General features: G+C 39.6%; 1 protein-coding gene across 2 annotated transcripts in view; it reads right to left on the bottom strand.

Moving 5' to 3' along the window:
• The window catches only part of Lon (Lon protease), a 456,188-nt gene that overhangs the window by 380,077 nt on the left and 58,830 nt on the right, over nucleotides 1-17,281 (bottom strand). For both annotated transcript variants that reach the window (XM_067138307.2, XM_067138306.2), the window contains exon 2: nucleotides 1,809-1,897. In XM_067138307.2, coding sequence (XP_066994408.2) covers nucleotides 1,809-1,897 — 89 coding nt within the window. The remainder of the gene's footprint in view (nucleotides 1-1,808; nucleotides 1,898-17,281) is intronic.

Genomic DNA, 17,281 nt, shown 5'->3' on the forward strand with positions numbered 1-17,281 from the left:
TGACGAAAATCTACACCAAGGTGATATCCAATTCAACATGCATTTATTTGAATAAACTGCATTCTTTAAAAGAATTTTGAAGTTTTCTTGTAGATACGACCCTTCCTCCTGTACCAAGCCCTAGCTACAATTTACCTGGAAATGCCCTGAGACATAACTCGTGCGATTATAAATTAAATAGTAAATCCAGGCTATATTTTACTGGTACAATATATATACACATTAGACTACTGTATTCCTCTTATTACAGTGCCCTACTTTCAAGACATTTATGTTACATGCCCACTTTATTTTCGTCGGACAGGACCATGACCTATATGCTCTCGAGTGAAGCCGTTCCTCGGAATGAAAGTAGGGAGGATGGGACTTCGATGCCCAGGTTTGACTCTGAGGTTCTTCATCCATAAGATGTTTGTGAGGCATGATTTTTATACTTAGTACTCTGTCGATGCCCAGAACCAGTATGTATGTATACCCTGATCTTGGCCATTGTTCTAAGAAAAGTCACCGCCGCTACAGCAATATCACTCCTCTCCATCAACACTTTTCTACCATAGTTACATTTGCATATCTGAATTGCAAAAACCTCAAAATTCTTAGCATAGATGTTTCAATTCCCTCAAATGCCATACCTTCAGTCAATCCTCGTATCAGCTTTCTTCCCGCAGACACCTCCGTAAAATTCCAAAACTTGACGACTAAGCATGCTTAGGTCAAATTCATCCATTTCAATTACCAATTTCTACTTTTGTCTACTTGTGCCATGAAATTGAAATATCAAATAGTTAGTGGTATGATCATATAATTTACCCTTCTCGAACGGTGTGTTGCATGGTTATGCTTCATATGTCTATTCAAATTTGAGTCCTTGATGCTTCTCTCTTGAAGTAAGCTTATATGAGAATTTTTGTAGGTCTAGTCAACGTTGTTCCTTCCAGTCAGTTTGTTAGAATTGATACAAGATATGTTTTGTACAGCATGATCTTGCAAGCATGGGGGAAATTAGTTCATCTCAAAGTAGGCGACGAAAGGAGGGGTAGAATTTCGATGCAGCTTATAAGCCTATGTCTTGGTTTATTGTATTGCCAGAAGAAATAAAGCTCCCTAATTATTTGAAGTTACTACTAACTATTTCTTCATTTTGCACTCGCAGGTGGACTGCTTCAGAATTCCGACTTATCACAAAACCAACGGTTATAGTCTGGCTGATGATCATTCCTATTCTTTCAAATTCTTCTGCTTCTGTCACACCCCATAGCACAACATCAGCAATACAAGTGCATTTGTTGTCTGATCCTTCATTTCCACTGCTTGTAAAACGTCATCTGTTAAATTAATGAAGAGAAACGGTAATAGACAACTTCTTATTGGGCTCCACTCTTGGTTTCAAAATAATTTGACCTGCTTCCTTGAATTTGTACACAACTGTTTCTCTCAATGTAGCATTCTTATTCATGCTATAATCTCTTCTGGAACTTCTTTATGTCACAGACATTCCCACATGTGCTTCCGTGATACGTGAACATATGATTTCTCAACATCCAAGAATACAACTATAACCCTTCTATTCAAAGAGCATTCTTGTCTTACCAACAATACCACCAACAAAAAAAACCACCACTAATGGTATCAAAAAGTATTTGGTGATATGTGACCAACTGCTAACTGATAAAGTGTAGTTTCAAGTAAGTGGCTATGCGAACTCGCAGAATACATAGAAATAAGTAACAGAACAGCCTTGAGCAATTCAGAAATTTTTAAAATCAGTAACAGAAAATGAGAAGGGCATGTCATTATTTGATACTTACTCTTCACTGCGTTTCAAAAACAATCCAGCATATGGTTGATTTAATTTTACTTTTCTCCGTATCAGATCCATCAAATAAGGATTTGAAATCTGAAACAAAAGCATAAATAATGTGGTATTAATTGCAATGAATAGGTGGGGTAATAAATATACTCCTTTTGTAAACTAAGTGAGATCGCTGTTTTCAATACAGAACAAAAATGAGAGTGATAGTTTGTACGTGGTATGTTCGGAGCTGTCAGTGGACAGTAGACGAATAAGTTTGAGTGGTGTCTTTAAAAGTAGGAAAGATCACAATATGAAGATAAAGTTGGAATTCAAGAGGACAAATTGGGGCAAATATTCGTTTATAGGAAGGGGAGTTAGGGATTGGAATAACTTACCAAGGGAGATGTTCAGTAAATTTCCAACTTCTTTGCAATCATTTAAGAAAAGGCTAGGAAAACAACAGATAGGAAATCTGCCACCTGGGCGACTGCCCTAAATGCAGATCAGTAGTTGATTGTCTTTAGTAAATCACCCAAAACCTTATCAAATCTGGCTGCTTTTCTAGTTTTTAACTTTTGTAGCTTACTGTAAATGTCGTTGTTATAGGTAAATATTAATACTTCTTTAGCATTAGACACCTCCTCTATCTGGACATTATCCTTGTAACCAACAATCTTTACATACGGCTGACTGAATATTTCTGCCTTTTGAAGATCCTTGCATACACACCCCCTCTTGATCATTAATGATTCCTGGAATGTCCTTCGTGGAACCAGTTTCTGCCTTAAAGAACCTATACATACACTTCCATTTTTCACTAAAATTTGTATGACTGCCGATTATGTTTGCCATCATGTCATCCTTAGCTGACTTCTTTGCTAGATTAAATTTCCTAGTTATTTTCTTCAATTTCTCCTTACTTCCACAGCCATTTCTAATTCTATTTCTTTCCAACCTGCACCTCCTTCTTTGTCTCTTCACTTCTCTGTTATAATATATTGGATCTTTACCATTCCTTACCATCTTTGAAGGTACATACCTATAGTCACATTCCTCAATAATTGCTTTAAACCCATCCCAGAGTCTGTTTACATTTTTATTTTTCATTTAACACCGAACATAGTTATTTTTTTTAAACTCCCTCATGCCTGTTTTATCAGCCATATAGTACTGCCTAATTGTCCTAATTTTAATATCTTCTTTTCTTTCACATTTACTTTTAACTACCACAAAAACAGCTTTGTGATCACTAATACCATCTATTACTTCGGTTCCTCTATAGAGCTCATCTGGTTTTACCAGCACCACATCCAGAATATTCTTTCCTCTAGCCGGTTACATCACTTTCTGAATCAGAAGCCCTTCCCATATTAACTTATTTGCCATTTGTTGGTCATGCTTCCTGTCGTTCGCATTACCTTCCCAATTGACATTTGGTAAATCGAGATCACCCGCTACAATCACGTTCCTTTCCTTATAGTTTCTCACATAGATGATTAAGTGAAGGCTACCTGAGCGCAGATCCCTATCGCCTACCCATCCATTAGGATCTAGAAATCTCGCTCCCAGTTTCCCACATACCCACTCCATAGTCTCATTTAAATCCCCTATCGTCTTCCAGGCAGTATCCCTCCTATATAGTATTCCACTGATAATCTCCGCTTCCTTATAATTCACCAGTGCTGCATTTACTAGGTCCCACACATCTCCAACTATGTTGGTACTCATACCGGCTTGTCTTACGTTGTTAGTACCAACGTGAAACACTACCACTTTCTCCTTTCCCCTCCTCCTCGCCTACTTTCCTCAACATCTGCCTTTAACTAATTTCTGGATAACACACTACCCTGGTACCCTTTCCTCCACACACTTTCCCAGCATGTCTAACAATGGAATGCCCCATGACCAGAGCCTCAACCCTACTGACCTCATTTACTGTAATCCCCTCCCCTCCTGGTCAGTCCTATCTTTCCTGACAGCTACATACAGAAGCTACTCCCTCTTCCCTTTTCTCCATCCCATGACCGTGTTCCACCTGTTTTTTCCTATCCACTACTCCATATTTCCCTTTCCTACCTTTTCCCTTTCTCCTACTTCCACACTTCTCAACAACTTCCCTGTTCCTCATCTTCCCTCGGTTGTTCTACCTGCAGTGACTCATACCAATTTTTCACAGACACCTGTCCTGAATTCTGATCCTGAATGGAGCACTTAGCCTGCAATCTCCTTCCCCTTAAAACATTAGACCATCTGTCTTCTACAATTCCCTCCTTTCCTTCCCATCCCTCTTTTACTACTGTATCCTGTACATTGTTTGAGGGAGGCCGACTTTCCTTCATGTCCTCTTCTCTCCCTTAAACTCTCCAACTCCTCTCTCATACTCCTTAATGCTTGGCAACACCCACAGTTCCTACACTTGCACTCCTTAGCCATTCTTTACTGAATAATGAAAAGAAAAAATCAGATAATTTATTCTGTGCAAAATAAAAATGAAAGAAAATAAATAGTCTAGGATAATTCACAAAGATCACACGACAATGAAATAATTAATATAAGCTACTACAACACTACAATACTATTTAGTTATACGATTTTTTTTTATACCTACAACACCCTAACAGGATGAAAATTGCTGTTAATTACTGGAAACAGAGAATAATACACAAGCATTGCACAAATCTGAACTGCAGTAAAGTCTACCCTAATTACTACAACAGAATTCTAGTAAGAGAGTTACTACAGATACCACAAATACTATACTACACAAATATTTCACAGTAATAGATCTGAGTACTTTCAATAACATTTTAACATCAATTAACATCAAGGACATTTTAGTAATTACTTTTTGAACATTTATGGCAGCAATCTATAAAGCTCCAGTATGCAAAAGAAAGGCATACTTCTGTCAACAATGGTTTATCTTCATAGCTCCACACCAGCTGAAATTCATATTTCAATTTCAGTATTGACTGTAGTATCTAAGTTCAAGTATTGAATAGTTGGAAATCTCTTACTTTAATTTAGACACCAGTGTTTCACCTCATTCACACTTTTCACTTAGCAAAATACTGTGTGGGGTGTACACTTGGATTATTCGTTACGGTGCTAACACGAAATTCGATTAAGTTTTTATCTAATCGGTGTAGATTCAATAACTGTAGCTTATGCAACATGCTGGGTAAATTTACAAACTGTTCTTCAATTGATCGAACAATCAATCAGATCATTTTAGTCTGTATTGATGATTTATCACCATCAACAAGGATGAGAAGGTCCAGCTATTCAATACTGTACAGTATATGTTAATATTAATATTACATCGGGACTAGTTTAGACTCTTGTATTGGGTCATCTTCAGTCTTAAATTATAAATGGAAAAGAACATTAAATCATCATCATCATTATCATCATCCTTCAAAGTATTGGGCCAAGTGGCCAGTTACGGTTTTGCATTTTCTTTCCATCGCTTCATTGGATGTCCTGTAGATCTGTGTCCTCTTGGTTGGTAGCGTAGGATTTCCTTTGGTAGCCTTCCAGATTTCATCCTTTGAATGTGACGTTTCCAGTTTTCTTGGTAATCATAGATGTAATTGATTACTGGTTTCACATACAGTCCCTTAAGCACATCTTAATTTCTTTTACGAACCCATGAACATGAACATTTCCGTTCTGTAATTCTGTAAATGCCTTCAGTTCTTACTGTTCATGCCTCACTGATGTAGCAGAGGGTTGGGCTGGCTTCATAATGTGATTTATAATTCCTGTTGTTCTGGTAAACTTCATTATTTTTGCAGGGATATCAATTTCTCCTTGGTAAGATAAATTGTATTCCAGATAACTGAATTCATCGACTCTTTCCAAAATTTTATTACCGGTATCTAAACAACTGGGGATAGGGTCCTTCCCCTTAAAGACCATTATTTTGCTCTTTTCTGGTGAAGTGACCATGTCGAATTTTGAAGAGACTTTCTGGAGATTAAATACTGACCACTGAAGATCATCTTCTGATGATGCTACCAACATCATCAGCAAAAAGTATGGCAACTAGATGTGTGAGATATCTGCTGACTGGGATTGATCCATGCTCTTCATGCCTCCATTCCAGCATTATGTTATTCACATAAATTATGAACAACAAAGGACAAAGTCCATAATCTTGTCTCACACTTCTGCTAATCTGTTCCTATTCAGTCTGATGATTTCCTAACTTTACTGCAATAAGGTTGTCACTGTACATGTTGTATATGTTATCTATTAACTGTTGTGCGACAGTTTCTGCTAAGATATTAAGAAGTCTGTTTCTGTTAACTAGGTCAAAGGCTTTCTTAAAATCAACAAATGCTATATGAGTTTCCAAGTTAAATTCTTTGCGTTTTTCTACTAAGAATTTCAAGGTAAAGTAAAAATCAGCACATGAGCACAGCTTTCAAAATCCGTGTTGTTCATTTCCAATCACATTTTCATAATGCCTCAATAATTTTTCTTTGATAATATTAGAGTAAATTTTGTAACCTCAGTTGAGTATACTTATCCCTTGTAATTTCCAAAATCTTTCACACTGCCCTTCTTATGAAGAGGAGTAACTATAGCTTTTTGCCAATTCTGTAGTGGTCTGTTGCTATTCCAAATTAAATTGATGAAATTGAGAAATATTCGCTTGAAGATGTCACTGGAGTACTTGAATAGTTCTGCATTTATTGAAAGTGCATTTTATAGATCTGTGGTTGTGGTCTTGTTATATCAGTCTCCAGGTGTGAAACAAAGTTTTCCCAACTCTTTCTGTGCTTTTTCTGCACTTCCCTTTTTGCTATTTCTCTCTTGGAGATAGTCCGGCTCCATGGCTAAATGGTTAGCGGGCTGGCCTTTGGTTACAGGGGTCCCGGGTTTGATTCCCGGCAGGGTCGGTAATTTTAACCATCATTGGTTCCGCCACGGGCTGTGCATTATGAATAGGTGCTCGATTGTGTTGAAAGATGCATTCGCCATCCCCGAAGTGCTCTTCAACAGTGGGAACCAAGAAGGTGCTTACAACATCAATGTAGGCCTATGCTGTGATGGTGGCAAGCAAAACAAGGGGTGCAAGCCCCCTCCATGAAAAGCACGACCACACCATAACACCACCGTCTCCGAATTTTACTGTTGGTACTAAACACGCAGGCAGACGACGTACACCGGGCATTCGCCATACCCACATCCTGCCATCGGATCGCCACACTGTGTACCGTGATTCGTCATTCCACACAACGTTTTTCCACTGTTCAATCGTCCAATGTTTACGCTCCTTACACCAAGCGAGGCATCGTTTGGCATTGACCTGCGTGATGTGTGGCTTATGGGCACAAAATCCATGAAATCCAAGTTTTCTCACCACCCGCCGAAGTGTCATAGTACTTGGAGTGGATCCTGATGCAGTTTGGAATTCCTGTGTGATGGTCTGGATAGATGCCTGCTTATTACACTTGACGACCCTCTTCAACTGTCGGCGGTCTCTGTCGGTCAACAGACGAGGTTGGCCTGTACACTTTCATGCTATACGTGTCCCTTCACGTTTCACTTCACTATAACATTAGAAACAGTGGACCTAGGGACGTTTAGGAGTGTGGAAATCTCGCGTACAGACTCCTGACACAAGTGACACCCAATCACCTAACCACGTTCGAAGTCCACGAGTTCTGCGGAACGCCCCATTCTGCTCTCTCACGATGTCTAATGACTATTGAGGTCACTGATATGGAGTACCGGGCAGTAGGTGACAGCACAATGCACATAAGACGAAAAACGCATGTTTTGCGGGTGTCCGGATACTTTTGTGATCACATAGTGTATATGGTCCAATTAGATCTTCAACGGGGTCATTGAAGACTGCTGACAACTCCATCATTTTAACTGATAATGGAGAAATTTTAGAGCGTTGGAAGGAACATTTCTCTGTGCTTCTAAATCATGTCCCCAATGTTGCTGAGGACTTTCTTCATAATGTCCCTCAGCAGCCCTAACGACCAACATACAAAGACTTCACCAAAGCACTCAATCAGCTAAAACCAAGAAAGGCTCCTGGTCCTGATATCTCCCTGGAACAGATACAAAATGGAGGTGTACCCTTGAAGAGTAGACTTTTCCCACTCACCCTCTTAATTTGGGAAACTCGAGAAATACCTGACGACTTGAAGAATGCTACCATCATCACTATCTTCAAGAAAGTGATCATAGTGTATGTGAGAACTACCATGGTATATAGCTACATCATCTACATCATCTGATGGCCAAGCAGGCATCAGTTTTTGATAATGAGACAAAGTCTCTCATAGTGCATTGGCACTGCCGGTGGCTACTATTAGCCTACGCAGTGGCCCCCACGGTAAGCACTAGTCAGCGTCTTGGTAGGTGTGCTAGGTACTAACTGATGAGCCCAGCCTAGCACACGGGGGCGAAACGCTGGCAACCAGGAATGAGTTAGCTGGAAAATTTATAGTCCAATAACGGACCATTTATATTGGTATTATATAGCTTTTGTAGATTGCAGGTAAAATTCTTGCAAGGATTCTATTAAACAGACGCAAAGTTATCTCAGAGAGGATTCTGCCTGAGTCTCAATGTGGTTTCCGAACCTCCAGAGGCACAACAGATATGATCATCTGTGGTAGACAGCTCCACGAAAAATGCTGAGAGCAACAGCAGTTTCTGTATTTAGTTTTCTATGATCTGGAAAAGGCCTTTGATTCAATACCAAGATCTGCTATGTGGAAAGTACAGTATTGAGACATTTTGGATGTCCTGAACGTTATGTAGAATTGGTTCAAACTTTTCATGATGGCATGTCTGGACAGGTTCTTCATGGTAACTCTGTATCGGATTCATTCCCAATCCCTCACGGATTGAAACAAGGCTGTGTGCTTGCTCCTACACTCTTTGCACTGTACATGGCTGCCATGCTGCATGAATCATCTGCAAACAACTTCGGTATGGAGATTAAATTTGGTTTTGATGGAGGCCTTTTCAATCTGGCAAGACTTTGCTCACAAAGACATACTCTGGTTACCTGGATGACAGAACTGCAGTATGCTGATGGCACTGCATCTCCAACTCTTACACCTGCAGAACTACAACTATCAGTCAACTGCTTTAAAAGTGCATGTGATCACTTTGGTCTTGCCATTAACATGAAAAAAACAAAACAAAGGTACTTGCACAACCTGCCCCAGGATTAACTCTTCCTGAGTTCAGTATCTCCATCTTAGACACAACACTGGAACAGGTTGATCATTTCTCATATCTTGGAAGCATCTTGTCTAAACGGTGTACCTGCAAACAAGACATTGATAAAAGAACTGGGGTTGCTCATGCAGCATTCGGACGGTTAATGCACAAAGTCTTCATAAATAAAGACTTAAAACTGCATACCAAACTCATGATGTACAAAGCTGTTATTTCCACGCTGCTGTATGGCTGTGAAACTTGGACACTATCGCCGTGATATCAAAAAACTTGAGCGCTTCCACCAACAGAAAATGAGAAACATCTTGAATATTAAGTGGGAGGACTATGTGACCAACACGGCAGTTCTCAACAAAACGCAGTTCAATAGCATTGAGGCAACAGTCATCGCTCATCAACTGAGATGGTTAAGCCATGTTCACCGCATGGGTGATACCAGGCTTCAACGCCAAATTCTTTATGGTGAACTTTGCTCCAGCAGTAGACCTCATGGAGCCCCTCTTAAGCATTTTAAGGACCAGCTGAAACACATCATGAAGACAACTGGTATAGATATACAGACATGGGAAGAATGTGCTGTGAAACGTTCACTGTGGCGGAAAACTACATCCACTGCTGCCAACTTCTTTGAAGGAGAACACTGCAGACATCAAGAGGCCAAGCAACAAGCAAGAAAACTCCATCAATTACAACCCTGCCCTCCTGCATCCATTCAGTGTGATTTGTGTGGACGTATGTTTTATGCCAGGATTGGTCTGCTTAGTCATTGCAAACACATCCATAAACTGGGTTGAACTGGTCATTGTATGCAGGAAGAATGTATATATACTCGGATAGAGTTACAGCCACCGCCGACGACCATCCCAATCAATGGTCTTACTTCCTTCAGGCTAGCAACCCGTCGGAAGGACATTTGGTTGCTTTTAAGTTTTGCAAGAGAAAGAATAAATGGAAGGATTATAAAAATGATGAACTTGGTAAAGAAAAAGACAAAGAACATTAAATGTAATTTGAAAACACCAACACCTAATATCATATATATAGTAAAACTTGTTAAGATATTTCTGGAGGGGACAACAAACAAGAATGTGTTAAGCGAGAAATTTACTACTGAATATACGAATAAAAACTATCCAACAGGGATGTGGAAACATCAGATATGATTTTTTCGGACATGAGGACATTTTACATCGTGTATCCGCAGGTACAGTGAAAACTGTCATTTCTCAAGTTGAGATGAAAGCATTAAAAGGTGTGGAAAACACAAGAGAACAAATATGAAAACATTTTCCCCTGGGGTTTATGAAATAAGTGCAATGAAAGTTGTGAAAAACACCAAACAAAAAAATGAAAACATGTACACGGGAGCCAATAAAAATATTGAAGTATTAATGCAGATTACACTCTTTCCAAAAAAAATTTTTAGTAGAAGCCTTTGATTTCAGAGCAATGGGTTATTAAACATTATTTTCTGATCATATTCTTAAACAATGAATTGGAGGTTACACTCGACCATGTGTGATCGAGAGGAATGACTTTGGCCACCGTTTTGAATAAACTTTGAAGAACTCGATTGATCAAGTCATAACCTGAAGGGGCGAGTTCAACAGTCGCGACCTCTGCGTGCTTTAAGATGCAGATGCCAATCCACTTTCTGACAGATTTTGATTTTGTCTTCATGAGTAAGTAATTTCACAACTTTTTCAGTATCCATAACTATGCTATCACAAGACAAATATGCATCATGCTAGTCAATTTTACACGATTATGTTCCTAATCCAGATACAGGCTACCGTATCATGTGACAAATATCCGCTACACTTCACTGGGGCACTGTAAAGTTTTCTGTACCGTCGTCTTTAGATGAGGTAGATATTACGTTCAGCTCTGGCCTAGTGAATATAGTACTACCATAGTTTTCATGCAGTCTCTCGGCTACTGAACGTATTCCTAATACTCTTGGTCGTCTTTAGTCCCTACTCCTGTGAGTTTCCTGAACACAGAGAATGTCACACTTGTGTGTTTGGCGAAGTTGTTGTAACAGGGTTTCCTTGTTTGATGTTATGCCTTCTATGTTAACTCATACAAATATCAGCTTTGGTCCTTACAAGGACCAATTGTAGGGTTTATTAACCATTGAAATTGATCTTGGTACTTCTGGAGTGAGAGAATCAGCCGTCTAGGAAAAGTCCTTGTTCGCTGCCCAGGAGATACCCGGATGTATAACAATATCACATGCAAGTACACCCTACTAGGAGGTTTCGTGTCCCCACTGGACCACAAAACATAAAATGATGATGCTTGTTGTTTAAAGAGGCCTAACATCTAGGTCATCGGCCCCTAATGATACGAAATGTAATGACAAATTAAAAGTCCAAAATACTCCACTGACCAGAATTAAAAACGTGAGGACGAAGAAAGAATGGATGGATTGATATGAATTTAAAACAATCAGTGGATCCCACCCGCAATGCCTCACATTCACAGAAACTGACGTAAAAGAATAGTATTACTGACCAAGGGACTGCTTCTATAGCAGAATTATGAACTGATGATGAATGTAGTCTAAAGGGATCCAAAATACAAGTCATCAGCCCCTCATAATGGTACTTATCACTAGGAGAGTAGAACCATGGTATTTGTCATGTTGCGGTACTAATCAAAAGTAGTGTAGACTCGCGGTATTCCACACATTATGGTACTACTCACAGGTAATGAAATTCACACGTTATACAGACCTATGGTGTTTTGCACATTGTGGCGCCACTTACAGGCAATGCAAACCTATGATGTTCATCACGTTAGTGTACTAAGCACATGGAATCGTACTATCCTGTGGTGTTCCTCATATAGTGCGAACTAATCATAGCCAGAACCATGGAGTCACTCACATAATGGTACTATTCACAGGTACTGTAAAAGCCGGCAATGCACTCTGTTGCTACTAATCACAAACCTATTTTGTACCAAACATAGTGGTACTACGCGCAAGAAACCGACCCATGGTGTTCTCCGTGTGGTGGTACTAATTACAACCAGTCTCATGGTTCTAATTCGATCATCGCTTGGTTGCCCCTTTTAGTCGCCTACTACAACAGGCAGGGGATACCGTGGGTGTATTCTTTGCCTACATTCCCCACCCACAGGGGGTCAAAACAGAAAATAAATTTCTAACTTCTGAATGGAATACAAAATAGAAGCACAAATAAGCTTATTATGTTATTCAGCAATCTCCCTGCTAACCGGCAAGCAAAACTAACCATTTGTAAGGCTAACGGCTTGCTCCCCGAAGGTACAAAATCCTGTCAAGTTCAGGAATTTAAGACCTTTTTCCATAATCACGCAACTGTGGCAACGTCTCTTACCTGAGTTGGAAATCAAGTTTCTTTCACAAGGGATGATTAACATTTTCAGGGCTAAGAAAAATGTGATCGTACTAAACGGTAATAGTGAAAATTCGTGATGTGATAAGAGAGTTATTTTTATGTAGATTTAATATGATGGGAATTGAGACTATGAATTTACGAAGTGCTAAGCGGGGAAATGTGTTAATAAGGAACACACTGAGGTTTCACTGTACTAATATAATATATGTTGGTGTTTTCAAGTTACTTTTAACATTCTTTTCTATTTTTAATTTAAGGCTGAAGATGACCCAATACAAGGGTCAAAACTAGTCCCAATGTAATAAATACGCGAGTGGCCCAGAAAATAATGCACCACAATTTTTTTCTCAGCCCCCAACAATGGTACGAATGCGAAACTTTAGATATGAATTCTTTGAAGTTTTCAGAGTGCAGAGTTCTTCTGACAGTACTTGCAGCAATGGTTCGACATGGTGTCTGTAAGTGATGTACGTTATAAGCAGCGTATCGTCATTGAATTTCTCACTGCGGAGCAAGAAATGGTTGGAAACAAGCACAACTTTTATGTGCAGTTTATGGAGCATCAGCAGTCGACAGAAGTACGGTTAGCCACTGGGTACACAGGGTGAGGCCATCTGAAAGCGGTTCAGCAGAACTCCGAAGATTTGCAACAGTTGGGGAGGCCACCCACGACTGTCACACCCGGCAAGATGCAGCGTGCTGATGTGCTCATTTGCGAGGACCAACGCAGAACGAATCGGCAGTTGGCGCAGGAGCTGTCAATCGGCAAAGGAAGTGTGGGTGTAATCATCAATGCTCTTGATTATGTAACAAAAGTGTTCACAATGGGTTCCACGCGATCTTACGGTGCAACATAAAACAAAGAAAAAAAGCATTTGTTCTAAGTTGCTGCAACGTTTTGAAGCTGAGGGGGAAGCCTTCTTGTCCCGGATTGGGACAGGTGATGAAACCTGGGTTCACCGTTTTGAACCCGAAACAAAACAGCAATCGATGGATTGGGGCCATCCTTACTCCCTACAGAAGAAAAAATTCAAAGCAACTGCTTCCTCTGGGAAGGTCATGATCAATGTGTTTTAGAACTATGATGAGGTCATACTCATTGATGTGATGCTGAGAGGCAACACCACTAATTCTGAGACATATGTGAACACATTAACCAAACTCAAGAAGCGCTTCCAGCGACTTGGATGCCATAACCACCCAGATGATTGTTTGCTTCAACATAACGCACACACTCACACAAGTTGAGGACGTTGGAACACATCACAAAACAGGGTTGGACCCTATAGCCCTGACCTAGCTCCCTCAGACTTCAACTTTTGGCATAGTTCTCCCAACTGTGGAGACAACCGAGTTTGAAATGGAGGCAGAAAATAATGAAAGAAACAGAACCCTCGCCAAATCTGATGGCAGAGAGCCAGTGGGAAGAATTTTTTACAAGCAGGAGACTGAAAAATGTGGGCAGTCTGTTATATCAAAGTGGTAAACGTCACTACCAAACGAAACAGGCTTATTCACATGATACTGGGATGATTGAATTAAAATTATTGAAGAACGGAAGAAACGTTTCAACAAATAAGTATTATTACCAAAATTATAGAAATAATATGAATCACATTTTCACACTGGTAGAGTGTAATAAAAAGGAATTTTACATTGTGTTCCTCTTTAGAGGCTGGAGAAAACTTGTCAAATAGTGGTGCTATTTTAAGGGCCAGCTACTGAATTTGCATACTTAATTGAACAGTAGTTGAAACTTTTTACTATGGGATCATTCTTGAAAGAATGCATCAACACTGCTATGGAATGTGTACGCCCTACTGAAAGGAGCAAATTCAGTCAAATTAACCTGCCCCGAACAACTATTGCTTGACACATAGAAGAACTTGGAGAAGATATTAAATGGCAGCTGGCAATAAAATTTAAGGAATTTATTGCTTATTCTTTATGCCTTGATGAAAGTACTGACAAGGACACAGCACATCTTGCAATATTTATTTAAGGGGTAGACAAAGATCTTCCAAATTAAGGAAAAGCTACTGAATCTAGTTGCCATGAAGGATATCACTACTGGGGGAGGACGTTTTACGTAGTGTTGAGGAAGCTACAGTGAGTTTCTCTCATTGGTTGGCTGGCAACTTATCTGCTTCCCGCTGACTCATCACTCCCCGCTCTGTGGCATAGCAACAAGGACAGCACTTCGCACACTTTATCTGTGCATAACATGAGATCACAATTAAAATTAAGAAAATTCGTAATTAAGAATTAAGAAAATAAGCACGTACCTTATGACAGGAGATGTTGGAAATGTTCTCCTCCTGCATCCACACATTTTTAGCATCGTCTTAGGAAACTGATTCACACACAAGTTCGTCTTCCGCAATTGAGGCTATTTCTCACCGGATATGTTCTTTCAGTTCGTCCAACGTATGACGGTTTCTTACACACAATTTATCTTTTTTAAACTTCCACATAAATAAAAGTCAACTTGACAGCCATAAGTCCATACTAATAACACAGTCTTCAAAAATTTACTCTATTAAGTTTAATGTGTCATTAGCTGTATGCGCGGCAGCAGAGTCTCCCAAAAATATCCATTTCGACAGTCAGTGCCAGTCAGTTCATCAAAACATGGTTTGAGTATATTATCCCTACATCTTTGTGCATTAAGATGGGTCCTATAATTCTGTATCCATTCAATGCACACCATACTCAAATTCATTTGTCATATAGAGGAATTTTGTATATAGAATGGGCGATTTCTGTGCTCCAATATATGTTATTCTGGATCTAAACATACCCGTGTAAACGGAACCAGGCTTCATCAGAGAAAAATATTTAAGTGTGGATCAATTAGTTCATCATGAACGTTTTGCAGCATCCAATTACAAAAATGTACCCGCTTATCGTGATCACATGGATGCAGTTCGTGCCTTATATGGTTTCAATTTTAACAATTTTGTAGCCCACAATGCTGAGCTCTTCGAAACCCTGGCTTCTTGTCCACGTCGTCTTTGGGGTTTTGTAGGCATATGTTCTAATCTTTCTATGGTTTAATTTCTCTTTTCCTCTTCAAGTACACAATATTTAAGACTTCCCTTCTAATAAATTAAAGGACCAGTTCCTCTCAATTTGTTTATGAGTTTCCGCACGGGCTCTCTATATGAAGGGCATACACCTGGAAATTGTGCTACAAATTACCTAATGACTTCCCTGCAAGACTGTTTTCACATAATTATCATACATAAATACCCTTCCCTCTACCACGTACACATGTGGAGGCATTATGAGAATTATACCCCAAAGTAGCACTTCACAACTCTAGAACAGTTGGAGCGTCAGATCAATATATCGTTCAGCGACGCAATTTTATTTTACGTAAATATCACACAAGAACACATTCACTTCCTTGTATAAATTACTTTATTTACATGGTAAGTAACAACACACAATTATACATACTAGCAAGTGACAGTGCAAATCTTAATAGCGGAGTACCCTGAAGTCGATTCTGACAAGTACAGATAATTTATCGTTCTGTAATGCAATTTTATTTTACGTAAATAAATCACATGAGAACATGTTCACTTCCTTGTATAACTTACTTTATTTACACGCTAAGCCACAACACACAATCATACATACTAGCAAGTGACACTGCAAATCTTAATAGCGGAGTACCCTGAAGTCAATTCCGACAAGTACAGACATCAACAACACTGACTCGCGCACTATAACATACACTCTCTTGAACTCACCGACTCCGCCTCGGAGCCCAACAGCCACTCGCAGTCCATCACTTGCCTTCGAGTCCAACCTGACTGAGTCCTACACTCACTCCGAGTCCAACACTGACTGAGTCCTGACTTGACTGTCTCACTGACTGACAGTTCGATATATATACTATTCAATCAACCATCTAGAATTATCGATTTCTGGAAGAGTTCTTACAACACTCTAATGGAACACACTCGAAACATCGATCGACCAGCTAGTCGTATGGGTACTCGAACTTTCGTTTACTGTTTACTTATACACATGGAAATCTCTACAACATTCCTAATGTCTCTACATGTATCTGAATAATAAAACCTTACAGTAAGTTTCCAGAACCCTTCATATATACCAAATTATAGTACAATAAGTCTAACATATGAACATTATGGATATTTCTACCGCTTTCGACTATATAGATTTTGAGGTTAAACTTATACACAATACGTATTTGAGGTTATACAAATTTATACTACATATTTACAGGGAAACCATGTACTAGTCATGTTTAACATTTAATAAAAGATAATTTAGCATTAAGTAAACTATAATTAAAATATATTAAACATAATAATTGAAGGTTTTACACTAGTTACGATGTCATACCTACGACAATTATCCCCCCTAAAATCTTCAATATCTACCCTGTACATTCCTTAATCTAGGTCTTAAATTATATCCAGGTGTCCTTATATCTATCTCTTTGTCTCTCTTAGTCCTCACTATTTAATTACACTTAGATTACCTCAATACACTGTCTTCTCGTTGGCGCTGTTGCAGTACACACTTCGCAGCCAGATAGTTCGATTGGGAGCCACCACCTTTCCATGGGGTATCTGCTGGGTCTGGCTGACGGTGTCCCTGTTCTCGGTAGCAATGATCCGCAGGTCCTCGCGTGGCAGTCGACACTCCACTGACTTTTCCCTCCCTCGTATCATTGTGTTCTGCCAGGGCCCATGCGTCTTCATAGTCCACCGGAGTGATTCACAGGAGAGCCTCGCACGTCGTGTACTTGGCCTTGTTGAGTCTCCACTTTTTCCGGGGTGCTGAATTCAATGTTCCTACCGGCATGTGGTTTTGTGCCGGGACTAGTGTCCTGGTCAGGTGG

Source organism: Anabrus simplex, chromosome 1 (genome assembly GCF_040414725.1).
Source record: "Anabrus simplex isolate iqAnaSimp1 chromosome 1, ASM4041472v1, whole genome shotgun sequence".
NCBI lineage: Eukaryota > Metazoa > Arthropoda > Insecta > Orthoptera > Tettigoniidae > Anabrus > Anabrus simplex.